This window comes from Carcharodon carcharias, chromosome 35 (assembly GCF_017639515.1).
Source record: "Carcharodon carcharias isolate sCarCar2 chromosome 35, sCarCar2.pri, whole genome shotgun sequence".
In the NCBI taxonomy this organism is placed as follows: Eukaryota; Metazoa; Chordata; class Chondrichthyes; order Lamniformes; family Lamnidae; genus Carcharodon; species Carcharodon carcharias.
In genome coordinates this window covers 6541901-6568672 of record NC_054501.1, presented here as the reverse complement: position 1 = coordinate 6568672, position 26772 = coordinate 6541901, and the positions used below count along the sequence as shown (strand labels likewise).

The 26772-nt window shown below is 52.8% G+C and overlaps 1 protein-coding gene across 8 annotated transcripts in view; it reads left to right on the top strand.

Annotated features, from left to right (window-relative positions):
- The window catches only part of huwe1 (HECT, UBA and WWE domain containing E3 ubiquitin protein ligase 1), a 269110-nt gene that overhangs the window by 92737 nt on the left and 149601 nt on the right, over positions 1-26772 (top strand). For all 8 annotated transcript variants that reach the window (XM_041179576.1, XM_041179574.1, XM_041179571.1 and 5 more), the window contains 7 exons: positions 3845-4022; positions 6620-6711; positions 7937-8157; positions 19930-19987; positions 22913-23089; positions 24560-24805; positions 26562-26695. In XM_041179576.1, coding sequence (XP_041035510.1) covers positions 3845-4022; positions 6620-6711; positions 7937-8157; positions 19930-19987; positions 22913-23089; positions 24560-24805; positions 26562-26695 — 1106 coding nt within the window. The remainder of the gene's footprint in view (positions 1-3844; positions 4023-6619; positions 6712-7936; positions 8158-19929; positions 19988-22912; positions 23090-24559; positions 24806-26561; positions 26696-26772) is intronic.

Here is a 26772-nt window from a genome sequence, read left to right as displayed (position 1 = left end):
AGGGCCTCCTGAGAGAAAGATTGCTGTGCTGACAGTGCTTGGGTACCTGAGCACGAGGCAGACAGGTTCAGTTGGCAACCGATGACAAACTCTGAGCATGTGATGTCCCTTTGGAGATAGGAGGCCATTCAGCCCTTCAGTGAGATGCCATCCACGTTCCTTAATGCTGTGTACCAGTCACCGATTTGAAATTGAGTTCCGGCATCTTTTTAAGGGAGAGTGTCTCACACTTTTGACCACCCTTGGCATAAAGGAATATTTCCAAACTCCCCCTGAATGACCTGACTCTGATTTCTTTTTTTCTTTATCATTCGTTCATGGGATGTGGAAGCCAGTTTTTGTTGTCCATCCCTAATTGTCCTTGTTCAGAGGGCATTTAAGAGTCAACCACATTGCTGTGGGTCAGATGTAGGGATGGTAGATTTCCTTCCCTACCAGATTTAAAGACTTTTAAATCCGGATTTTTATTGAATTTGAATTTCGCCGTCTGCTGCGGTGGGATTTGAACGCAGGTCCCCAGAACGTCACCCTGGGGATACTAGTCCAGTGACAGTACCACTGCGCCACCACCTCCCCACGGTGATGTTTCACTTGTCCTAAAGTCCCCAAGCAGTGGAGAAAGGGTTGACGGAGAGAAACCCATCAATTCCCTTCAAAATCCGGAAATGAATCAATTCACCCTTTCGCCTTCCATAATCCAGGGAATACAAGTCTCGTTTATGGAATCTCTCTCCGTTGGCCCATGCATTGAGGCACTGCCTTTCGTAGCACTCTTCTAGCAGGGATGTGTAACTTCAATCCCTCTGCCCCTAGGCTGATCTGCATGTAGCTCAGGTCGTAATCCACAGATTAATACCTTTTTGAGGTTCTGTTTTTTTTTTAAATTTGTACCCAAGCTCGCTCCCCCCCCCCACCCCCCCCAACAGATGTCATTCCTCGTTCTACCTGCGTTGCCGATTCCTACACGGAGTGCGACAGAGAGACCTTACCCTTTCTTCTCCAGCCAGGAAGAGACGGGCACAGCACAGCCTTCAGAGCTCACAGTCGTGACTGCAGAGCGCATTGTGACCTCCCTGGCTGTGTTTTCCCCCTACCACTGCCACATTTCTTTTGGCTCCCACCTGCTTGAATGGCCTTCTGTGCCACGGTGCCGTGGTCACTTTGCCCAGCTGCCCTGCACCCTCTGCTCTCACCTGCACCGGCAGCACGTACTTGGCACCTGTTGGGCAGCTGCAAAGGCTGAGGTTCCTTCGCCACTGCATCTTGAGCTCCCTTTAGCCACCCGAGCCACAGTCAGATCCTCTTGCCCCCCTGTCCAACCAAACCTTACACCGCTACCTAACCTAAGGAGTATGGTCTAGACATCCAGGGTAACACTTTCCTCCTCCCTGCTGCATCGCAGTGCCTGCACCTCAGACTCCAACTCGACAGCTCAGAGCTGTTGCAGACATTCGCTGCCGGTGTGGTTCCTCGGCACCACACAGCTCTCCACAAGGTGCAGAAGCACTGCCCTCTCTCTCTCTCTCTCTCTCTCTCTCTCTCTCTCTCTCTCTCCATCTCCATCTAACCTTGTTTTATGTATGTAATTAGCCAAAGTTTTAGGTAATTAATTCACTCATTCTATTAATTTTAAGCTGATTAATTTAACCGGTATGAATTAATTCACTAAAGCATCAGTTTTGGTTTCTAGTCTGCGCTATTCCCCCAGCTCAAGAGAACAAAATAAGTATTGCTTATTAACCTGCTGTCCTGCGGTTTTGCTGGCTCTGGGAGTTGTTTACCCAGCCCAGTGGACATTGAGAAAACCTCACGTGGTTAAGGTATCTTAAGTTTATCTTTGGTCCTTGCCTTATTCTAGTCACGTTGTACTGGTAATTATTTTTAGTCCATTTCAAGATTTTCTCTTAGCGCACCAACTCTTTGCCAAGCCCTCAAGACGCTGACAAAATTTCAAACGCTTAGTGCCTTGAGCAGTGTGGGAGACGCAGAGGAGCCCCTCCTCCTCCCTCGGCACCGAATTCTCAAAACCACCCCCCACCCCCACCCCCACTTGCTCGCGATCCACTCGGTTACCATTGCCAGCTGCAGTTGCACACGTTTGCGTAGTTCACCTGATGAGCGGCTGCAAACCCAGTAGCCATCTGCAGGTGGCGCTGGTGGGGTTGGGCAAAGTCCTGTTCCTTCCCTATGCCTTCTGCAGGCTCTTTCGTGCCACAACAGTCTCTCAAACCAATTCAAAAGTTCAGCGTTACGTTTCTGCCAGGCCAGCCGAGAGCCCGTTTCCTCCCCGTCTTTTAAATCCCCTCTTTTTGGTTGCCCGTGGATGCACCTACAAAGTAAATTAAGTCCCAATTTAACCCCCCCCCCACTCCCCCCCGCCCCAGTCACAGCACGTCCTTCAGTGAGACTAGCTCCCTACGTGCCCCACCCTGAACCCTGCTGAAGTACTGTGGACTCTTATCTATTCACTGGTATGCCAAGCTGGAATTATTCCTGCTGACTGGGGGGTAGCCTTGCCCTTCTCTTCAGTTGGCTGCGGCCCCTGTCTGACTTCAGCTGGGGAGATAGTGGGGTCGTGGCAGTGTTACTGGACTATTAACCCAGAGGTCCAGACAGACGAGAGCCGTGGGTTACTGAAACTATTAATTTTAACCTCGATGCCAGTGCTTTGAGACTCCTTGGGGCATTCTTACACGCCGTGGGTTCACATCACGCCACAACAGGTGGTGGAATTTATAAATAAAACCTGGAAACGAAAGTTAGTCTCGGTAACGGTGACCGTGACAACTATCGTCAATTGTTGTAAAGCCCATCTGGTTCACTAACGTCCTTTTAGGGAAAGGAAATCCTTACCTGGTCTGGCCTACAGGTAACTCCAGACCCCCCCCCCCCACCCCCGCCGCGATGTGGCTGCCTTTTGATTGCCCCTCTGAAATGGCCCCAGCCAAGGCACTGATTTCAGGGGCAATTAGGGATGGACAGCAAACGCTGGCCTTCCCTCCGTTTGCATCCCATAAGGCCCCCCAAGTAAAAACAAAAATAGTTCAAGGGTGCTGGAGGTTGGGGATGGGGGGAGGGCGGACATGGGGAAGGAGCCTCCTCTCCCTGGAGCTGCCGACCCACCTTGCCAGAGGCCTGTGGCGACCAGTCAGTTAAATCGAGGGTGATTGGGAAATGGAGGAAATGCATTGCAGCATTTGGGGGGATAAAAAACGAGTCCGGGTTGCTTCTGGGCTGGGCCCTGAGCCTGCCTGACAAAGGATTATTTCCCAGAAAATTTCAACCTGTCTTTGGTCGTCATTTCCAGCAAACATCTTTCATGGGGGTGAGATTCGTGCTTGGTAGCCGAGAGGCTGGTAAGGGAGTGGTATTTCATTATTTTGGGGAAGGAGTAAGTTTGAGATAAAAACAAAAAACTGCGGATGCTGGAAATCCAAAACAAAAACAGAAATTACCTGGAAAAACTCAGCAGGTCCGGCAGCATCGGCGGAGAAGAAAAGAGTTGACATTTCGGGTCCTCATGACCCTTCCACAGAACGGATCTAGGGTCAAGAGGACTCGAAACGTCAACTCTTTTCTTCTCCGCCGATGCTGCCAGACCTGCTGAGTTTTTCCAGGTAATTCTGTTTTTTGTTTAGTAAGTTTGAGATCCTGGTCCATGTGTGGTTTCTGGCTCTAAGCAATTGCCACGGGCTGAAAGTAGTCGCATGTGAAGATTGTTGGGCATTACCTTATGGTAGGATGGAGACTGAAGGCTGTAATTGCTCTTGGGGAATGGGAATCGCCAAACTCTTCACAACACCGCACCTTTCACCCTCAGTTTCCAACCTTCTTCCTTACTCAGGTACCCGCGACCCGTGAAGTTCTGGGCTCCTTGCCGAACGTGTTCAGTGCACTGTGCCTGAACGCCCGTGGGCTGCAGTCCTTTGTGCAGTGCCAGCCCTTCGACCGACTCTTCAAGGTGCTGCTGTCCCCCGACTACCTGCCCGCGATGAGGAGGCGTCGCAGCTCCGATCCGTTAGGTCAGTGTTCGGCCCGCTCTGCCGGCAGCTGCGGTTGTGTTTGAAGATGCTCCGTGGGGTTGGGGGCGGGGTCCTGGCTGCAGTTCCGGGCCGCAGTTCCGGGCCCGCGTGTGTAGCCCGCAAAGCCAGGGCTCTTTAGTCTTGTTCTGTTGGAGTTGCGCGTGTCAGCATTGTGAAGGCCTGAGCCCCGCTAACCTCAGTGGTGGGTAAATCCTGAATTGGAACGCCGTGATCTTTTTCTTCATGTTAATTGATGGGATGTGTGCGTCGTTGGCTAGGTCAGCATTTACTGCCCATCCCTAATTGCCCCTTGAGAAGGTGGGGGTGAGCTGCCTTCTTGAATCGCTGCAGTCCATGTGGTGTAGGTACACCCGCAGCACTGTTAGGGAGGGAGTTCCTGGATTTCATTCATATCGTTGGTACTCAGGAGGCGTGAGTTAGTGAAAATATTAATTTTAACTTTTACGCCAGTGCTTTGAGACTTCGTGGGGCACTCCCGCATGACTACATACCTTGGGAATCTCTGCACTGTTATGGTGCATTAACGCTGCTCACACTTTGATTTCACCCTGCTTATGTGGCGGGCAGATTTTAAAAAAAAAAAATAATTTTCTTGGGACGTGGGCTCACTGCCAAGACGAGCGTTTGTTGCCCATCCTGAATTACCCTTGAACTGAGTGTCTTGCTAGGGCCGTTTCAGAGGGCAGTTCAGTGGGGAGTTGGTGGCGTGGTGGTATTGTCACTGGACCACGGCAGATGGTGAAATTCGAATCCAATGCAAACCTGGAATTAAAAATCTAATGACCATGAAACCATTGTCGATTGTTGTAAAAACCCATCTGGTTCACTAATGCCCTTTAGGGAAGGAAACCTGCTGTCCTTACCCGGTCTGGCCTACATGTGACTTCAGACCCACAGCAATGTGGTTGACTCTTAACTTGCCCTCTGAATAAGGGCAATTAGGGATGGCCAATAAACCATGGCCTAGTCCACATCCCATGGACGAATATATATTAAAAAAAAGGTTGAGTCAGCCACATTGCTGTGAGTCAGGACCGGGTAAGGATGGCAGATTTCCTTCCCTAAGGGAAATGAGTGAGCCTCGTGGGTTTTTACCATGCTCGCTGATAGTTTCACCGTCACCAGCTAGCTTCCAATTCCAGATTTAATTCATTGAATTCAAATTCCACCAGCTGCCAAGGGGGGGGGGGGGGGCGGATTTGAACCGGTGTCACCCAGAGCGCAGGCCTGAGCCTCTGGATCACTAGTTTAGTGACATGACCACTGTGCCACTGTCTCCCCTCAGCGCCAGAGGAACCCCAGCGGCCTCGAGCTCCACTTGCTGGCTGCAGACTGTTTGAGGGCGAGGGGAGGGGCCTCGGACGCTGCTGGTGTGTTCACAGTTTGTCTTCGGGGCTGTCACGTCCGGGGAGTAGGAAATCCGCGGGCACTCGGGCAGGGCAGGGAAGCACAACATGGTCCTTATGCCCACCAAAGGTGCCATCGCTCCTCCATAGCGTGCGGGCAATCTTCATGGTTGCGTGGACGCGCAGGAATGCTAACTGACCTGCGGAGAGATAAGGGGGCCCTTCACTTGGCCTCCCAGAATCGAAAGGAAGGTTCGGAAATATGGACTTGTCACTCACTTCTCCCCTTGTCTCCTCCCTTTAATTAAAACCCTTTTGTTTTCAGAGTTTTACTCCTTCCTGTTTTCCTGCGCTAGCTGTGCCAAACCCCCCCCCCCCCCCCCCCAAACACATGTTTCTCCTTAGCCAAACTCCATCTGTGGCCCTGTTTCCAGAAAATCCCCGAGGCAGCCATTGGGAGCGCCCCCCCACTGTCCCTTTGCTCGCCGCTTCTCCCCGCCTGCGGAGTAGGAAGCCACAGACCGATTTAGCATCTAAACCCCAGACCTCGCTGGCCCTTCACATTGTCCTTTGGGCTTCAGGCCCCCTATCCTCCTGCTGCTGCTGTTTGTGGTGACTCATTCTTTCGATTCCTCCTTACCCCCACCATTCCCTACCCCATCGAGGAAGAGCTCGCCAACTTCCAACCCGACTGGAGAAAGGTGGCCTCGGGCTTTTACTCAAACTTGGGGTTGCATTCCCTGGAATTTAGATCGGTTACTAATTTGGGGTCGATAGAGAGAAACTATTTCCGTTGGCTGGGGAAGTCGGGGTCTAGGGGGCAGAGTCTAAAAATGAGAGGCAGACCTTTCAGGAGTGAAATGAGGAAAGACTCCAGCACACACAGAATGGGAGGAGTTTGGGACTCTTGTCCGCTAACGGCGATTGATGCCAGGTCAGCTGTTAAGTTTTAAGTATGTGCGACAGAATTTTGTTAACCAAAGGTATTAAGGGATTATGGGGCAAGAGCAGTGATATGGAGTTAGGTCACAGAGTAACCACTGAATGGTGGAACAGGCTCGAGGTGCTGAATGGCCTCCTACGTTCCAAGCTCTCCTTAGCAAGTTGGTGATACAGGGGTAAATGCCAATAAGGAGGAATAGCAAAACTGTCTGGTCATCTCCACCAGGAGTTGGCATCATCGATGACTTCAGCAAATAATTGTCTGATACTCTTTCCCCGTCTGTACAGGTGACACAGCATCCAACCTTGGCAGTGCCGTAGACGAACTAATGAGACATCAGCCAACTCTGAAGACCGATGCCACCGCTGCAATCATAAAGGTGCGTGCGAGTCCCACCCCGAGAAAGAGCAGACCCTTTAAGGGCACCGAGGCTCTTGAACCAGGCAGGGAAGGGTATCTGATGAGCAAGATTTCTCTTGACCAAATCTGCTGTCGGGAGAATTTTGACCGGAATGAAGAGTATCATGAGCAATGAGAATCGCTGTCTGCCCCAGTATTACTGTTGGCATTGCATTCAGGGAAAAGACTTCAGTCCCTCCGATGCAGGACACATTGGTTCCTGAGCTCATTTGTGCCCTTTTAACAGGAGTTTGATGTACAGATGAGGATATACACCAGGCGGGATTACCTGAAATTTTAATGTATTGGAATAGTTTTTAATACATAATTAAAGTTAGATCTTTTTGATAGGGTAATTTTCTCTCTTATTCATTTTTTATATATTTTTTTAACGGGGGACATTGTAGCTGAAACAAATTTCCAAATGGGGAATAATGAAGTGAATTGAACTAATCCAAATGTAAAGAGACAGCTCTCAGTCAGGGGAATGGTTGAGGCACTACAGTTAACATCAGAGACAGAAGGGAAAATAAGTTGGGAGTTTTTTCTTTTTGTTTTTTGATAATTAAATCATTCCCTGGGTGTGGGCAATCGCTGGTAAGGCCAGCGTTTATCGCCGGAACCGAGCTGCCCCAAGGAAGCGGCGGTGGTGATTTTGCTGTAACCACGTGGCTGGCTGGGTTGCGGCACAGAGTCGAACGTGTTGGTGTGCGACTCGAGCCGCCCGCAGGCGAGGAAGGATTAAGGATGGCAGGTTTCTCTCCCCAAAAGCGATATGGGTTAAACCAAATGGGTTTTGTGCTTTGCAGTGACTTGTTCAAAAAATACACCAGAGTTTAAGTTCTCAAAGCTGCTGTGCTAGGGTTTGAGCTCTTGCCCTCTGGATTGTTAGTCCGGTTTTCAGGCTAGCTAGTCCCGGTGATGCACCTTCTTCTGACTGCTAACCAGTGCCTCCAATCCTACGTGCTTTGCTGTAACACGCATGCATATTAGGGGCCTGTTGAGGACAGGATCTGACCTGGGTGTGATTGCCCCTTATTTTTGAACAGCCTGGCTGTAATCCTGTGTTTAGGTGAATCGTTAAAGGCACTCGGGTGCAGTGAGGGAGGGAAGTGAGAATCGCTGCAATCTGTGCCGTGGGGAGAGGGAGGGGAGATGGGTTTTTTTATTTTGGGTGAACCTAATGCATCCATTCTGCTCTTCAGCTGCTCGAAGAAATCTGCAACCTGGGAAGAGACCCGAAGTACATCTGCCAGAAACCTTCCATCCAGAAAGCGGACGGGACTGCGAGCGCCCCACCACCCCGGTCCAGTCACGCTGCTGAGGAGGCATCCAGTGAGGACGAGGAGGAGGAGGAGGTTCAGGCTATGCAGAGCTTCAGCAGCAGCATGGCTGTTCAGCAGAGTGATCCCGAACCCAACCAGCAGTGAGTCATTGGCGAGATACCTTTTTAGAATGGATACCCTATAGAGTTGCCTGTACAGAAACACCCAGGTCTCACAGTGGCCTGTGCAGAAACACCCGGGTCACACAGTGGCCTGTGCAGAAACACCTGGGTCACACAGTGGCCTGTGGGATTCCACAGTATGTAGACAGTCACGTGTGTTGGGACTGGAGATTATTATGACTCTCGATTTCAGTACTATGAGGATACAAAGGAGGAATATCTATATCTCTGGCAATGTTACAAAGTGAAAGAAAACAAGTGCATTTCCGTTTCAGGCACAGAATCCTCCCTCTACACTGTCTCCAACAAACACTCCCAGGACAGGTACCACACGGGGGTTAGATACAGTGTAAAGCTCCTTCTACACTGTCTCCAACAAACACTCCCAGGACAGGTACAACACGGGGGTTAGATACAGGGTAAAGCTCCCTCTACATTGTCCCCATCAAACACTCCCAGGATAGGTACAGCACGGGGTTAGATACAGAATAAAGCTCCCTCTACGCTGTCCCCATGAAACACTCCCAGGACAGGTACAGCACAAGGTTGGATACAGAGTAAATCTCCCTCTACATTGTCCCCATCAAACACTCCCAGGATAGGTACAGCACGGGGTTAGATACAGAGTAAAGCTCCCTCTACACCGTCTCCATCAAACACTCCCAGGACAGGTACAGCATGGGGTTAGATACAGAGTAAAGCTCCCTCTACACCGTCCCCATCAAACACTCCCAGGACAGGTACAGTACGGGGTTAGATACAGAGTAAAGCTCCCTCTACACCGTCCTCATCAAACATTCCCAGGACAGGTACAGCATGGGGCTGGATACAGAGTAAAGCTCCCTCTGCACCATCCCAACAGCGAAATGACGTGCTCTGTTTTCTCACCAGCCATTTTCCTGCCTCTGTTGATTTTGCTTTGGAAGAGGTATCAAGTTGGTCTTGCTCCCCTGCTCGTCCCCATTGCCCTCTAGAAGCTTTCCCCTTCAAATATTTATCCAATTCCTTTTCGCAAGTTATTAGCTAATTTAATTCAATGTCCCTTTCAGGCAGTGCATTCCAGATTATCATAGCTCGCTGCCTTTAGAAAGAAAATAAACTTCTCCCCACCGCCTCCTTTTTTTTTCTGCCAACTACAGTGACTAAAGCAGTTCAATTTTATTTTCCCGTTAAACTTAATCTAACCGCGCACCCTTTCGTTTGCCCACGCTGGGGAGTTGAAAGTTAGCCTTCTGCCTGACCCGTCCTTAGGATGGGAATTCAGGAGAAATGTCTTTACCCAGGGAGTGGCGAGAAGGTGGAAGAGCTCTCGTCTGAATCACACTGCTTTGGGTGGGACAGTGGGGCACCGTTGCATGTTAACGGTGATATGGCACCCACTGGATCAAGGGTAGGGCGGCTCCCCCATTGCCCTGGCCAAACATTTTTAACCCCGACCAACGCCATCAGCGAAGGTTATTCGCCTGCTTAGAATCGTTTGAAAGTTTACCGCTCAGAAAGAGGCCACTCAGCCCGTCGTGTCTGGGCTGGCCGAAAAATGAGCCCCCCGCAGCCTAATCCCATTTTCCAGCATTTGGTCCCGCAGGTTACGGTACTTGAGGTGCACGCGCAGACACCTTTTTCAACGAGTTGAGGGTTTCTGCCTCTACTACCCTTTTCAGGCAGTGAGTTCCAGACCTCTACAACCTTTTGGGTGAAAAACGTTTTCCTCATCTTTCTCTCTCCCCCGGCACCCCCCCCCCCCCCCGCCATCCTCGCAATCACTTCAAATTTATGCCACCTCGTCACTGACCTCTCTGTTAAAGTAAATAGGCCCTTCCCATCCACTCTATCCAGGCCTCCCTCAAATCTCCTTTCAGCCTCCCCTGTTCCATGGAGAGCAACCACAGCCTATTCAATCTTTCCTCATCGCTGCAATTTTCCAGTCCTGGGTGGCAACATCCTTGTAAATCTCCTCTGTACCCTCTCTAATGGAATGACATCCTTTCTGGAATGAGGTGACCAGAACTGTACTCAGTACTCACGTTGTAGCCTGACTAGTGTTTTGTAGGTTCCAGCATAACCTCCGTGCTCTTATGTTCTATGCTTTGGCTAATAAGGGGCACGCGATGGGAGATTAGTGTTGGGAAATTGCATGCTGAAGGTGTTCAGTGGTTTTGGAACACTATGCTTTTGAGGGTCAGTGGCATTGCTTGATGATTGCTGGTAGCTCCCTTTTAAGAAAATAAACGCCTTTAACTGTGCGGGTGCTGCCAGTTGGATTTGCCAGGACCCTGCCTCTTGCAGTGGCAGAGAACTCTGATTAATGCATCCCGCTGTCTGAAGTCTTTTAACGTCATCCTGAATGACCTAAAAAGTCTCGTGCACACTCTTTCTTCCTCCCTCCCTCCTCTCTCACTCCCTCCCTCCTCTCTCGCTCCCTCCCTCCTCTCTCGCTCCCTCCCTCCTCTCTCGCTCCCTCCCTCCTCTCTCGCTCCCTCCCTCCTCTCTCCCTCCCTCCTCTCTCCCTCCCTCCTCTCTCACTCCCTCCCTCCTCTCTCGCTCCCTCCCTCCTCTCTCGCTCCCTCCCTCCTCTCTCGCTCCCTCCCTCCTCTCTCGCTCCCTCCCTCCTCTCTCCCTCCCTCCTCTCTCCCTCCCTCCTCTCTCGCTCCCTCCCTCCCTCCTCTCTCGCTCCCTCCCTCCCTCCTCTCTCGCTCCCTCCGTCCCTCCTCTCTCGCTCCCTCCCTCCCTCCTCTCTCGCTCCCTCCCTCCTCTCTCGCTCCCTCCCTCCCTCCTCTCTCGCTCCCTCCCTCCTCTCTCGCTCCCTCCCTCCTCTCTTGCTCCCTCCCTCCCTCCTCTCTCGCTCCCTCCCTCCCTCCCCGCTCCCTCCCTCCCTCCCTCCCTCCCCGCTCCCTCCCTCCCTCCCCGCTCCCTCCCTCCCTCCCCCCTCGCTCCCTCCCTCCCCCTCGCTCCCTCCCTCCCCCTTGCTCCCTCCCTCCCCCTCGCTCCCTCCCTCCCCCCTCCCTCCCTCCCTCCCCCTCGCTCCCTCCCTCCCCCCCTCCCTCCCTCCCCCTCGCTCCCTCCCTCCCCCTCGCTCCCTCCCCCTCGCTCCCTCCCCCCTCGCTCCCTCCCCCCTCGCTCCCTCCCCCCTCGCTCCCTCCCCCCTCGCTCCCTCCCCCCTCGCTCCCTCCCCCCTCGCTCCCTCCCCCCTCGCTCCCTCCCCCCTCGCTCCCTCCCCCCTCGCTCCCTCCCCCCTCGCTCCCTCCCCCCTCGCTCCCTCCCCCCTCGCTCCCTCCCTCGCCTCTCGCTCCCTCGCCTCTCCCTCCCTCGCCTCTCGCTCCCTCCCTCGCCTCTCGCTCCCTCCCTCCCTCGCCTCTCGCTCCCTCCCTCCCTCGCCTCTCGCTCCCTCCCTCCCTCGCCTCTCGCTCCCTCCCTCCCTCGCCTCTCGCTCCCTCCCTCCCTCGCCTCTCGCTCCCTCCCTCCCTCGCCTCTCGCTCCCTCCCTCCCTCGCCTCTCGCTCCCTCCCTCCCTCGCCTCTCGCTCCCTCCCTCCCTCGCCTCTCGCTCCCTCCCTCCCTCGCCTCTCGCTCCCTCCCTCCCTCGCCTCTCGCTCCCTCCCTCCCTCGCCTCTCGCTCCCTCGCCTCTCGCTCCCTCCCTCCCTCGCCTCTCGCTCCCTCCCTCCCTCGCCTCTCGCTCCCTCCCTCCCTCGCCTCTCGCTCCCTCCCTCCCTCGCCTCTCGCTCCCTCCCTCCCTCGCCTCTCGCTCCCTCCCTCCCTCGCCTCTCGCTCCCTCCCTCCCTCGCCTCTCGCTCCCTCCCTCCCTCGCCTCTCGCTCCCTCCCTCCCTCGCCTCTCGCTCCCTCCCTCCCTCGCCTCTCGCTCCCTCCCTCCCTCGCCTCTCGCTCCCTCCCTCCCTCGCCTCTCGCTCCCTCCCTCCCTCGCCTCTCGCTCCCTCCCTCCCTCGCCTCTCGCTCCCTCCCTCCCTCGCCTCTCGCTCCCTCGCTCCCTCCCTCCCTCGCCTCTCGCTCCCTCCCTCCCTCGCCTCTCGCTCCCTCCCTCCCTCGCCTCTCGCTCCCTCCCTCCCTCGCCTCTCGCTCCCTCCCTCCCTCGCCCCTCGCTCCCTCCCTCCCTCGCTCCCTCCCTCCCTCGCCTCTCGCTCCCTCCCTCCCTCGCCTCTCGCTCCCTCCCTCGGTCCCTCCCTCCCCCCTCGCTCCCTCCCTCCCCCCTCGCTCCCTCCCTCCCCCCTCGCTCCCTCCCTCCCCCCTCGCTCCCTCCCTCCCCCCTCGCTCCTTCCCTCCCCCCTCGCTCCCTCCCTCCCCCCTCGCTCCCTCCCTCCCTCCTCGCTCCCTCCCTCCCTCTCTCTCTGCCTCCCGCCGCCCACCCCCCACTGTCTGGAGTTTGGCTTTGCTTCTTGCTGAATTTTTGGCAAATGCTCCCAAGTCTCCTCTGAACCTGTGCCAGCAGTGCTTTGGAAAGGAAAGACAGTGCCTCCAGTTCCCAGCTTTGGACTGTTAACCCTTGAACGACCACCCGTGCCGACTCCTGCAGTGTCAGAGGGGTGGACTAAAGCAGAGAAGTGTCCTCTGTTTCAGATCGCATGTGAAGCAGGAGGGTTTTGTCTCCTGCCAACGCAAAATGGCTGCCTGTGCAGGCGCCCCCTTTGCGCAGCCATCACTCTGCTCAGTCGGAAAGCAGTTAATGTCTTGGTTACACACAGTATAATTTATAATTCTGCTGCAGCATGTTCTAGGCAAACAAGATGGTGGGCCTTAATGCTTTTGGTATTGAGTGATTGGGACAGACTTGGTTCAGAATCTAACTGAAATTTGAAAAGGAGAAACCTAACACAAATACTAATGTCCGATGTTGCAGACGGTATAAATCTGACGAGGCGGATTCCGGGGTAATTGCAAACAGCCTGTGGGGAATGGCCGCAAACTGAACATCCAAATGTATCAATGCCACAGCTTGAAATGCTGCAGGACCTCACCACCCCACGCCCACTACCATCCAGCTCCCTGCCCACTCCGAAGCTTCGCATCCAAGCCTGCGCCAAAAGATTAAACATGGTGCAGAAACACTAGAACTGCGCGTGCGCAGCATTGGCAGCCGACGCAGCCTTTTTTAAAAAATGCGTTAGTATCACGGGATCTCAAACTTACAACGCCAAGGGAGGCCAGTCATGCCTGTTCAAAAGAGCGTCGTGCTTCGTCCCGTGCCCCTGCTTGTATTTTTGTCCATAACCCTGTAAGTTCCTCATCCTTGAATACCTGTCCAACTTCCTCGAAATTATTTGTGGAATCTGTGTTTCCACCTCTCTTGGGTCTTTCGCCAAGGATTTTGAATCACTGGTTATTGACCCACTCCCCAGATGCAACAGTTTTTTTTTGCATTCACTACTCCATCCAAACCTCTCATTGTCTTAACCTCCATTAGCAGATCACCGCTTTAACCTTCTCTTTTCCGACGAAGAATTCAAACTTTTCCAACCTTTCCCCTCAGAACTGAAGTCCCTCGCTTCCAGGTAAACCATCTCCCTGCCCTTTCTAACGCCTTGGAATCCCTTCTGAAGTGCGGTGCCCAGAATTGTCCCCCAGCCCTGCCGAGTCCGTGCGGATTCATGATGTGCGGCCACAGAGGAAAGAATTTCTGCCGCGCCTTTCGAAACCACAGGTCGGCCTGACCGACTGTACGGCCGGTGGAGCGCTTTTGAAGCCTAGTCGTTGCCGTGCCGTTCGGGACTGCAGCGGCCAGTTTGCATGCAGCCCACCTGCAAGATGCACTGCGGCAGCTCGCCAAGGCTGCTTCGGCAGCACCTTCCCAAACCCGCAATCTCTCCCCCACCTCCAAGAAGGATGAGGGCAGCCCATGCATGGGAACACCACCACCACCACCAACTGCAAGCTCCACTCCGAGCCACCCACTACCCCGAGTTTGATTTAATTCGTTCACGGGGATGTGGGGGTCGCTGGCTGGGCCCAGCGTTTATTGCCCATCTCTAATTGCCCCTTGAGAAGGTGGGGGTGAGCCGCTACCTTGAACTGCTGCAGCCCGTGCAGTGTAGGTACACCCACCGTGCTGTTAGAGAGGGAGTTCCAGGATTTTGACTCAGCGACAGTGAAGGAACAGCCGATGTATTTCCCAAGTCAGGATGGTGAGTGACTTGGAGGGGCACCCATCTGCTGCCCTTGTCCTTCTGGATTGTAGTGGTCGTGGGACTGTATCGGCTGTTCCTTCACTGTCGCTGAGTCAAAATCCTGGAACTCCCTCCCTCACAGCACTATGGGTGCGCCTACACCACAAAGGACTGCAGAGGTTTAAGGCGGCAGCTCACCACCACCTTCTCAAGGGGCAGTTAGGAATGGGCAATAAATACTGGGCCCAGCCAGCGAAGCCCACATCCCGAGAATGAATTTTTTTAAAAAAAAAGCAAGTTCCCACGTGGTTGCTATACAATGCACTGTCGTCAGGATATCATTGCACCGCGGGGCCCTGGTAATGTTGTTGCAGATACTGCGACTATACCGGTTGAATAAGGGGCAGGGACTCGAACAATGGCGATGGGGGACGAAACTCAGAATATTCAGTACCTCCGGGGAACCCTTGTTGACGTTGCTCCAAGATATCATACATGTCAGCTACCCAAAAGGAAAAGGCTACCGTCCTCTCAGAGCTTGATTCTTGTTCGTTATTAGATAGAAGGGACCACAGAGCAAACGTCAAGCTTGCGATCCTCAAGGTTCGCCCTAAACCCTTCAGTTGACCAACTAGGGCCAGGGTCCAGCAGGTGAAACACTGTGAGGGCAGGGGTGGGGGTGGGGTGGAGACAAGGACAAAAGAAGTTAGCTATTTCCAAGGATGGAAGGCGATTGCAGCAATGCAGCCAAGGCATCCAACTTTGCAGGCCCCCCAGCCCCGTTCCTGAGAATGTGCTTGTGGACATCGAGGTCTTATCCGAAGGCGGAGATGGGTGGAGAGAGGTTTTTATTTCCTTTTCTCGTTTAAGAGGAGCTGAGCTTTTATCATCAGCATTTGAAAAGGTGTCTTGCAGGAATGGGCTTTCAATGTTTTGCTGCACCAATGATCAGACGTAGGGAATAATCAACCCTGCAGTTCTCCCTGAGATCCCTTGGCCCATTCTGGAACCGGTGAACAGGTGCACGAGTTGGATGCCTTGGCTGCATTGCTGCAATCGCCTTCCATCCTTGGAAATAGCTAACTTCTTTTGTCCTTGTCTCCACCCCACCCCCACCCTCGCAGTGCTTCACCTGCTGGACCCTGGCCCTAGTTGGTCAACTGAAGGGGTTTAGATGAGATTTGACCGTGACGTGCCCCAGTTTGCCTGGAGTTGTCCGATTATCCAGGCGTGGGGCCTGGTGGATGCCTTCCCCCTTGTGCAAAGGGGCCCCTCAGTCTATCTCCCCATTGCTTGGAGGAAATGTGTGTGGATCTCTGGCCCAACACTATCCTCAAATGACTTGAGAAACAATCAAAAAAAAAATCACCACAGAACTCTCGAGAGTCATTGCTCAGCACGAGCGCACCCTGTCATTTGCCATTCCCCCTCTCACCATTGTTGGTCGTCCCTTTACTGGTTTCTAGGATACATGCTCCAAAAATCCCTCCTAAACCTTTCCATGTCTCCCTCTCTGTGACTAAGATGCTCCTTAAACCCTACCTCTTTGACTAAGCTGTCCAGATATCGCTAAGATAAAAGCAAAACACTGCGGACAATGGAAATCTGAAATAAAAACAGAAAATGCTGGAAAAACTCAGCAGGTCTGGCAGCAGAGAGAAACAGTGTTAATGTTTCGAGTCAACCTGACCCTCCTTCAGAGCTAAAGGTTTCTCTCTCCACAAATGCCATAAGACCATGAGGTGTAGGAGCAGAAGTAAGCCATTTGGCCCATCGAGTCTGCTCCACCATTCAATGAGATCGTGGCTGATCTGATAATCCTCAACTCCACTTCCCCACCTATTTCCCCATCACCCTTGATTCCCTAACTGATTAAATATCTGTCTATTCCAGCCTCTACAGCCCTCAGCGGTAAAGAGTTCCACAGATTCACTACCCTCTGAGAGAAGAAATTCCTCCTCATCTCTTGTCTTAAACGCCAGACCGGCTGAGTTTTTCCAGCTTTTCTGTTTTTGTCCTTTGTCTCGGTGTCAGTTTTGCCTGTTTACGCAAATATGAAGTCCCCTGGGGCGTTTGCGGCCAGTTATTAAAGGGGCCTTATAAATACATGTGGTTTTAAAAAGCAACTCTTGCTGCAGTGTGGACCTTGTGTCCACTTGTTGCCAAGCCTAAGAGGTTCCTGGCACCAGCCCAGGCCCTGCCGTTTCTTGGCACAGTGCACCTGAGGTGCCAGCCCCCTTTCACGTTGCCTCGAACCTCGGTCTGCCCGCCACACATCTTGCAAAGAGGTGCCTCGCTGGACTTTTTTTTAAAAAAAAACAAAATCCTTCTCAAGAGGGAGCAACTGGAATTGCTGCACAGGGCAAGAGGCTGCCTCAGCGTCGATGATCACAAACAGTTAAGCCCCACCAGCCGGCGATCTCCCGACATTTGAGCCTGAATAAGTCTCGTTTCTGAAAGGACCGCCTAGCATTTATTTGGGCTGAGATCAAAGGCTGTGGTGCCATTCACGCCGGCGCAGTAGAAACTCGTTGCGGGTGTATTGTGAGGCCGTGCCACTGGCCAGTCTCGCACTTGGCTGCGCACCTGTGCACTGCGTCAACAGACTGTAGGTCGAGGCAGCCAGTGTGGAAACGCACCTTCGTGATTTTGTGTTTGTGTGTGTGTGTGTGTGTGTGTGTGTGTGTGTGTGTGTGTGTGTGTGTGTGTGTGTGTGTGTGTGTGTGTATATGTGTGTGTGTGTATTTTTCTTTCTTGGTTTTTTTGTTGCCGTGGCGCCTTCCCATCACTCATCGGTTTCAGTCGCCCCCGCAGGAGTGGTCTGGGCACCTGTGCTTTTGCTGCCCTCTCTGCGTGACTTGGTGGCTTGTGCCCTCTGCCGCTCTGATGGGATCTGAGCGAGCGAGGGAGGGGGTGGAGGGGCATGCCTGCCTGCCTACCTCCCTCCAGCCCGCCGTGGTGTTTGCCCGCGAACGGCCGAGCACGAGCAGTCGGTGTTTCAGCCGCTTGCCTGGTGCTTTCGACGGACGTGGGAGGGGCTTTAAAAGATTAGGGTTTTGGCCGGGAGAGGGGAATCCAACCCGTCCACGGCGAGGCAAATCCCCGTCGGACGGATGGGGTTGCCCCCGGCGGGTGGAATGGCCGCATTGCGGCGCCGGTGGTAGGCAGAGGCTTTGGGCCGACTTGCTCACGGGGTTGAAAGCAGCGCGGGTGTCTCCCCGCGTGTCAACACTTGAGCCGCGTCCCAATCCCGAGGATCCCCCCACCCCCCCACCAGCCCCCGGCGATGCCTGATCCCAAAGGCAGAGATGATCGCAGCCGTTATCTCTCTCTCTGAAATTGCCATCATCGCATGGGGGTGGTGCAGCTCAAATATTCATTGTTGTTGATCTCGAGCAGCCCTGTCGCCATTTTGATGGAAGCCCGCATGCTCGCCAGACTCCACGAGTGAGTACGTTGCTTTTGTGAACCCGTTTCTCAGTTTTTCGTGTGGTTTCCACAAGTGCAGGGATCACTCACCAGAAGCATGCTGTCTTCATTAAAAAAAAAAGAAAGACGCGATATTTTCTGCAGGACCGCACTGATTGTTAACCCCGTGTGCCGCTGTACTCTGTCAGCAGTCCCCGTTTTCGTAACTGGAGGAATGTTTTAAGATTTAGAGAAATGAGTTGTGATCCTTCCTGTGTGTCTGTCCCCCACCAGCTGCAAGCCCCCGTAGGTGGCCTGGCCCTCGGGGCCCACCTGCAGGAGAGAGCGAGAGAGACTCCTGCTCGGTCCTCATCCATTATAGATAGCTGCTCGTGGCCTTAACTCAGTGCTACCTCCCCCCTCAGGGAGTACCTCCTTAACTCTGTAACCTCCTCCAGCCCCTACTACCTTCCCTATCTCTGTAACCTCCTCCAGTTCCTCCACCTCTCTCTTGCTGTAACCTCCTCCAGTTCCTCCACCTCTCTCTATCGCTGTAACCTCTTCCAACCCCTACTACCCTCCCTGTCTCCATAATCTCCTCCAGTCCATACAACCCTCCCTATCCCTGTAACCTTCTCCAGTTCCTCCACCCCTCTCTATTGCTGTAACCTCCTCTAGCCCCTACAACCCTCCCTTTCTCTGCAACCTTCTCCAGCCCCTACTACCCTCCCTATCTCCATAACCTCCTCCAGTCTGTACAACCCTCCCTATCCCTGTAACCTTCTCCAGATCCTCCACCCCCTCTATTGCTGTAACCTCCTCCAGCCCCTACAACCTCCCTATCTCTGTAACCTCCTCCAGCCCCTACAACCTCCCTATCTCTGTAACCTCCTCCAGCCCCTACAACCCTCCCTTTCTCTCCAACCTCCTCCAGCCCCTACAACCCTCCCTTTCTCTTCAACCTCCTCCAGCCCCTACAACCCTCCTTTCTCTCCAGCCTCCTCCAGCCCCTACAACCCTCCCTATCTCTGTAACCTCCTCCAGCCCCTACAAACCTGCCTATCTCTGTAACCTCCTCCAGCCCCTACAACCCTGCCTATCTCTGTAACCTCCTCCAGCCCCTACAAACCTGCCTATCTCTGTAACCTCCTCCAGCCCCTACAACCCTGCCTATCTCTGTAACCTCCTCCAGCCCCTACAACCCTGCCTATCTCTGTAACCTCCTACAACCCTCTGAGATCTCTGCACTCCTCCAATTCTGGCCCCTTGAACACCCCCCACCGTTCCCATTGCTCCGCCATTGGCAGCCATTCCTTCAGCTCCCTGGGGGCCCTGAGCTCTGGAATTCCTTCCCAAAACCTCTCCTCCTTTAAGATGCTCCTTAAAGCCTGCTGCTTTGACCAAGGTTGGTCACCTGTCCCTAACACTGCATGTGCCTCGGTGTCATACATTGTTAACGCTCCTATGAAATTCTTGGGGACATAAAAGGCAGAATGATCTGACCGTGTTTGAGGCCCCCATCGTATATTTTGAATAGTGTGTGGGGCAGCTTTGAGTATACCTCAGGATAATATTTAAGCTAGAATGCATCATGTACGTGAATTGTTAACAATCTGTATGAGTGGATAGTTTGGGCTGTCTATCCAGTTAACCTTTTAGCTTATTAACCTAATATGTGGAGAGACTGGGCAGGCTGGTGTTGTTAAAAGTAGAGAAGTTTAATAAGAGATGTATTAGAGGTGGTCAGAATTGTGCAGTGTTTTGACAGAGTAAATAAGGAGGAACTGTTTCTTGTAGCAAAGAGGTCAGTCAATGAGGGGCTGCAGGTTTAATATGTTTGGCAAAAAAAAACAACCATGGGCTACATGATTTATTTTCTAAACACCTCCTGAAAGGGCAGTGGAAACAGTTTTGATCATTGTTGAAAGGAGGGGAAAAATCTTTACGGGGCAAGGGGTGAGAGCAGGAGAGTGAGACTGAATGGATAGCTTCAGCAAAGAGCCGGCACAGACACGATGGGCCGAATTACCTCCCTTGCTCTGTGCTTTTATCTGCATGTGTACAGTGAGAGCTGCTCAAACGAGCACTGCTCAGTGGCCGTTTCGACATCTTTCCAGCGAGTCTCCTTACGCCTTCTGGGTTGCTCCCAGACTGGCGGCAGAGCCTGGCTCGGTTCTTTCAAACACTGTTCGTCTCCAAAATAAACCTTTCCCTCTTTCTGCCTTCGCAGGGTGGTTGGCACAGAGGAAAGAATACCAATCCCATTGATGGATTATATACTGAACGTGGTAAGTGAGCTGTCACCTTGAATCTGTTGAACTAAAAAGCAGTGTGTATTCTTAAGGAAAGGGATGTTATACAGCGAAGAGCAAACCAATTTCGTTTACACGTGCATTGGTTCAACTTCAAACTGAAATGGAAGTGTTTCCACCAGTGCTGTACCCCAGTGCTATACAGTGACAGACCCGTCCCCACCAGTACTGTACCCCAGTGTTATACAGAGACAGACCAGTCCCCACCAATACTGTACCCCAGTGTTATACACTGACAGACCCGTCCCCACCAGTACTGTACCCCAGTGTTATACAGTGACAGACCAGTCCCCACCAGTACTCTACCCTCTACCCCAGTGTTATACAGTGACAGACCCGTCCCCACCAGTACTGTACCCCAGTGTTATACAGTGACAGAGCTGCCCCCACCAGTACAGTACCCCAGTGTTATACAGTGACAGACCCGTCCCCACCAGTACTGTACCCCAGTGTTATACAGTGACAGAACCAACCCCACCAGTACTGTACCCCAGTGTTATACAGTGACAGGCCCGTCCCCACCAGTACTGTACCCCAGTGTTATACAGTGACAGACCCGTCCCCACCAGTACTGTATCCCAGTGTTATACAGTGACAAGCCCGTCCCCACCAGTACTGTATCTGTGTTATACAGTGACAGACCTGTCCCCACCAGTACTGTACCCCAGTGTTATACAGTGACAGAACCAACCCCACCAGTACTGTACCCCAGTGTTATACAGTGACAGAACCGACCCCACCAGTACTGTACCCCAGTGTTATACAGTGACAGACCCGTCCCCACCAATACTGTATCCCAGTGTTATACAGTGACAGACCCGTCCCCACCAGTACTGTATCCCACTGTTATACAGTGACAGACCCGTCCCCACCAATACTGTATGCCACTGTTATACAGTGACAGACCCGTCCCCACCAGTACTGTATCCGTGTTATACAGTGACAGACCCGTCCCCACCAGTACTGTACCCCAGTGTTACACAGTGACAGACCCGTCCCCACCAGTACTGTACCCCAGTGTTATACAGTGACAGACCCGTCCCCACCAGTACTGTACCCCAGTGTTATACAGTGACAGACCCGTCCCCACCAGTACTGTACCCCAGTGTTATACAGTGACAGACCTGTCCCCACCTGTACCGTACCCCAGTGTTATACAGTGACAGACCCGACCCCACCAGTACTGTACCCCAGTGTTATACAGTGACTGACTTGTCCCTACCAGTACTGTACCCCAATGTTATACAGTGACAGACCTGTCCCCACCAGTACTGTACCCCAATGTTATACAGTGACAGACCCGTCCCCACCAGTACTGTACCCCAGTGTTATACAGTGACAGACCTGTCCCCACCAGTACTGTACCACAGTGTTATACAGTGACAGGTCAGTCCCCACCAGTACTGTAGCCCAGTGTTATACATTTCAAAGTGCTCCCTCTAGACAGATTGAGAGTTTAAGGATCAGCACGTGTGCTAGCTGTTTCTGATTTCTGTTAGTGTGCAACATATCTTCCTGATCATTGAAGAAAATTGCTTGGAGGTTCAGCAGTGTGTACCGTCTACAAGATGCACTGCAGCAACTCACCAAGGCCCCTTAGGGAGCACCTTCCAAGCCCACAACCGCTTTCATCTAGAAGGACAAGGGCAGCAGACACATGGGAAGAAACCGCTCACCATCCTGACTTGCAACTATATTGGCCGCTCCTTCACTGTCGCTGGGTCAAGGTGCTGGAACTCCCTCCCTAACAGCACTGTGGGTGTACCTACACCACCCGGACAGCAGCGGTTCAAGAAAGTGGCTTACCACCATTGCCTCAAGGGGCAATTGGGGATGGGCAACAAATGCAGACCTGGGCAATGACGTGCACCATCCCATGGCGAGCATCCATCATTCCTCCTCTCCTCCCCTTGTCTTTGTTCTTTATGCCCTGCCCTTCCTATTCCGGACACCCAGGGGTGCAAAGGCCACCTCGTGTGACTGCAGCACTGCTCTGGCCGGGATCTGTTGCTTACCAGAATCCAGAGGGACTCTCCCACTCTGCGGCTCGTTGCCCCATTGGACTAAGCAAGCTTGCAGCCAGCTCGCCATACTTGGTCAACGGCTTCCATGGAAATTTTAAACAGCACAGGAGCAGGCCCCGCTTGTCTGTGCCTGTGCTTATGCTCCACTTGAGCTTTCCTTCCCCCTTTAATTCATCCGACCCTTTTCGCAAGAACATGAGAAATAGGAGCAGGAGTAGACCCTACAGCCTGTCGAGCCTACTCCGCCATTCAGTACGACCATGGCTGATTTTGGGCTTCAACTCTCCCACCCGTTCCCTGTATTCCTTGATTCCTGGAGGGACTAAACATCTGTCTGTCCCAGCCTTCAACCCCTCTGGGGTAGAGAATTCCAAAGATCCACAGCCTGCTGAGCGAATTAATTTCCCCCTTCAGTCCAAAATGATCGGCCTTTTATCCTGAGACTGTACCACCACCACCACCACCACCACCCCCCCCCCCACCCCCCCCACCAACCTCCACCGTGTTTTAGATTCCCCCGACCAGCGGAAACAATCTCTCAGCGCCCACCCTGTCAAACCCCTTCAGAATCTTTGTATGTTTCCAAGAGATTGAGCCTCATTCGTCTAAACTCCAGAGAAAAGAGACCCAATGGTCTCAGCTGCTCATCGTAAGACAACCCACTTGTCCCAGGGACCAATCTAGTGAACTTTTTCTATACCGCCTCCAATGCGAGTATATCTTTCCTCAAATGGAGAGATCAGTACTGCGCGCAGTATTCCAGATGTGGTCTCATCAAAGCCCCGTACAGTGGTAGCCAGGCATATCCTTCCCTCCACCCCCTTCAATCCAACGTCCCCTAATCATTGCTTCCCTTTTTTGTCTTTCTGTCGTAAAGATGAAGTTCGTCGAGTCAATCCTGAGCAACAACACGACAGACGACCACTGCCAGGAGTTTGTGACCCAGAAGGGGTTGCAGCCACTCGTGTGCATCCTGGGCCTTCCGAACCTTCCCATTGACTTCCCCACTTCGGCTGCCTGTCAGGCCGTCGCGGGAGTTTGCAAGTCCATTCTGGTGGGTGCCCACGCGGTTGACGGTCGCCTCTCGGTACGGTCAAGGAAAGCATCCTTTTAAAATCGCCTTTTGGCTCGGCGCCTGCAGTCAAAAGAGCGATCTTAGATCTAACGGGCTCTTCCTTCCCTTGCCGTGGCTACAATTGAATAGGTTGTACCCCGTTGGTCATGGGGCCAAGTATGCTATAGCCTGCCAAGTCTTCAGGAGGAATTTTGATTCTGAAAGCCCACGTAGGAACTTACCATGGGAAAAGACAATGGGAAAAGAGCTCGTGTTCCCTTGAGTATCGAAGATTAAGGGGTCATTGAGGGGTCTAAGAGGATTAAAGGAATTCGGTAGGGTCGATAGAGAAACTATTTCCTCTGGTTTTGGGGGTGGAGGTCCAGGGAAAGGGATCAGAACCTTAAACTGAGAGCCAGGCTGTTCAGGGGTGATGTCAGGAAGCACTTCTTCACACAAAGGGGAGTGGAAGTCTGGAACTCTTTCTTCCCCACCATCCCCTAAAAGCTGTCGAGGCTGGAACTCAATTGGAAATTTCAAGACTGAGATTGGTAGGATTTTTTTCTGTTGGGCTCAGATATTGCAGGGTAGTGAATCGAGCCTAGTAAATCGATTAAAGGTGTAGATCAACCATGATTTTATTGAAAGATAGAAGAGGCTCGAGAGGCTGAAGGGCCTGCTGCTGTTCCTTGGCTCCTGCGAGACACTGGGAAGCTTAACTGGTACTCTTACCACAGGAGACTTGCCACTAAAATTGCAAATGTGCACCGTTGAGGGAGGTGAACCGTGTGCGACGCGTTGGCTCCCTGCTCACTTCGATATGGTTCCTCGGTTAGGGGCTCCTCGGTGGCTGAGGCTTAGTCACTGGCACTGGCATTCACGAGCCCGGCTGCGGGCTCAAGTGCCACTCCAGGGATTTGAAGACTTAGGCCAGGTTCTCACTCCCAAGTACAGTAACAAGGGGCTGATGGCGGGAGGCAGCCCCAGAGAGTGCCGGGCTGTCCTAAGGGCGGTCTTTCAGCTGAGACGTTAAACCAAGGTCCGCCTCTGAACTCACGAGTGAGTGTAAAACAGTCCACAGCCACTTTTGAGAGAAAAACCTGGAGGGGTAGGTGGGGGCAAGGGCGGGGGTTATGAGGATGGTGGTATGGTGTGATTGGTGGGAGTTCTCCCCTTGCCCTTGCAAACATCTAACATGACTAAATTATTTGGTAATTTGATCCTTGTGTGTGCAAATTGACTTCATTTTCACAATACAGTGTTTATCATATTTTTTAAAGCTGTAAAGCGCTTTTAGACCTTATGAAGTTGTGAACAATGCCAGTCTCTTTGTTTCTTTGCGTTGTTGGTGCTTAATTTAGTGTTTCCCTTAAATGGGATGCTTAGCCCTGGCCCATTTTGTATTGGGCACACAACCACCTGGAACATAACACAAACTTAATCCATCTTTTCTTCCTCATGTTTATGCAGACACTGTCGCACGAGCTGAAGGTACTGCAGGAAGGTCTCGTTCAGCTGGACACCATACTGTCATCATTGGAGCCCCTGCATCGACCCATTGACACTCCCGGCGGCTCGGTCCTCCTGCGGGAGTTGGCGAATGCAGGCAACGTGGCTGATGCCACCCTCTCGGCCCAGGCCACGCCGCTGCTGCACGCTCTCACCGCCGCGCACGCCTACATCATGATGTTTGTGCATACCTGCAGGGTGGGACAGGTGAGGGTTGAGAAATGCTGGGAGGCACTCGGCTAATTAGGCAGCAAAACGGCATCAGCAGTTCAGGTTGACACCTCTTTGTCACTCATTCTGGCCCCCTCTCTCTCTCTCTCTCCCCTCTCTCTCTCTCTCTCTCCTCTCTCTCCTCTCCTCTCTCTCTTCTCTCCTCTCCTCTCTCTCTTCTCCTCTCCTCTCTCTCTTCTCTCCTCTCCTCTCTCTCTCCTCTTCTCTCTTCTCTCCTCTCTCTCTCTCTCCTCTTCTCTTTTCTCTCCTCTCTTCTCTCCTCTCCTCTCTCCTCTCTCTCCTCTCTCTCTCTCTCTCTCTCCTCTCTCTCCCTCTCTCTCTCTCTCTCTCTCTCTCTCCTCTCCTCTCTATCTCTCTTCTCTCCTCTCTCTGTCTCTCCTTGGACGCTGCCTGAGTTGTTGAGCATTTTGCAGTATTTTCTGCTTTGTTTCAACTTTCCAGCACATGCAGTACATCGACTTTGTTCGCAGAAACTGTTGAATTCTGTCTATACCAAGCAGCCCAGGCAAAGACCCAACTACTCAGCCCAGGCATGTGCAGCCTGCGTGTGCCGTGAATTCCACCGCTCCTGCTGTCACAGAATCCCCAGAATTTCTCTCTAGTCCCCTCCACCCTTTCCTGAGAGGCAATGGAGTAATCTCTGCGAGACTGCAGTAACTCCAGTTATCCCTCACCTGCCTCCTTTAACTCTGTCCTCCCACTCTCAGGGACTCAGCCAGCTTTCCTGTTTTGCAGGACCGCAGTGAATGTGTTGCCTTTTGAAATGCTGCGGCTTACACCCTCTTGGTTAAATCAGGAGCAGAATTTCTGCCATCCAGTTCAAGGCGTCCCAAGCACAAGGGTATTCCTGCAGTTAAAGAAGGATCAGTTTCTATCCAAATGGAGGAATTTAATTTGGTGTTAAAACATTAACTCCAATTTAATTAGTGAACTGTATTCAATTTTAGGAGGGTCAGAGAGGTGGGGAAGAATTGCAACAGGTTTCAAAGTCTTTTTATTTCACCCTTAGAAGTTTTTTCCAGTCACTTACTTTTTGCTTTCCTTCTCTCTCTACCCCTCCAGCCACCAGCCCTATTTCCAAGAGGTTTTGCACGTAGAACTCCCCAGAGTTGTATTGTGGTTCTGGGTCCAGGCTGACGATCGTCATTTGAAGAGAACAGCCCGTGATTCATGTTGTAGCCTGCCTGCGACTGTAATGGGTTCGACTGGGACGGTGACCAGTCTGTTTGCAAGACACTAGCTGCTGCAAGATGCATTTCTGGGCACCAGTGTGCCGCTGAGGCACTAGGGCCTTGTCCTGCCCTATTTCTGTAGCCCCCTCCAGCCCCTTAACCCTCTCCGATCTCTGCAGTCCGATTGTACATCCCTGATTTCATGGTTCCACCATTAGTGACTGTGCCATTAGCCATCTAAGCCCTAAGCTCTGGGATTCCCTGTTTGCCTCCTGCCCCTCCCCTCTTTTAAGACGTGCCTTAAAACCCACCTCTCTGGCCTAGCTTTGGTCACCTGTCCTGATATCTCCTCATGTAGCTCAGTGCCAAATTCTGATCATTCCTGTGAACTGCAGCTCCCTGACACTGAATAGTGTGCGTGCGCATGCAAATTCAGTCCTTTTCGGCTGTATGCGGCCAGCCTCTTTGCTGCGTCCGTTTGAAGGCCTGTTCGATATTGTGCGGTTGTGGGAGTGGATTTTGCCAAGTTCCTGACTCTTCCGATGTCCCTGTTCTTTCAGAGCGAAATCCGTTCCATATCTGTGAACCAGTGGGGCTCGCAGCTGGGCCTGAACGTCCTGAACAAGCTCAGCCAACTGTACTGCTCATTGGTCTGGGAAAGCACTGTGCTGCTGTCCCTCTGTACCCCGAACAGGTGAGCGCCGCTGAAACCGGAAAGCGAGGTGGGTGGAGGAGAGTGGGGCGGGGGGGGGCGGAGAGAATTTCTTTCTG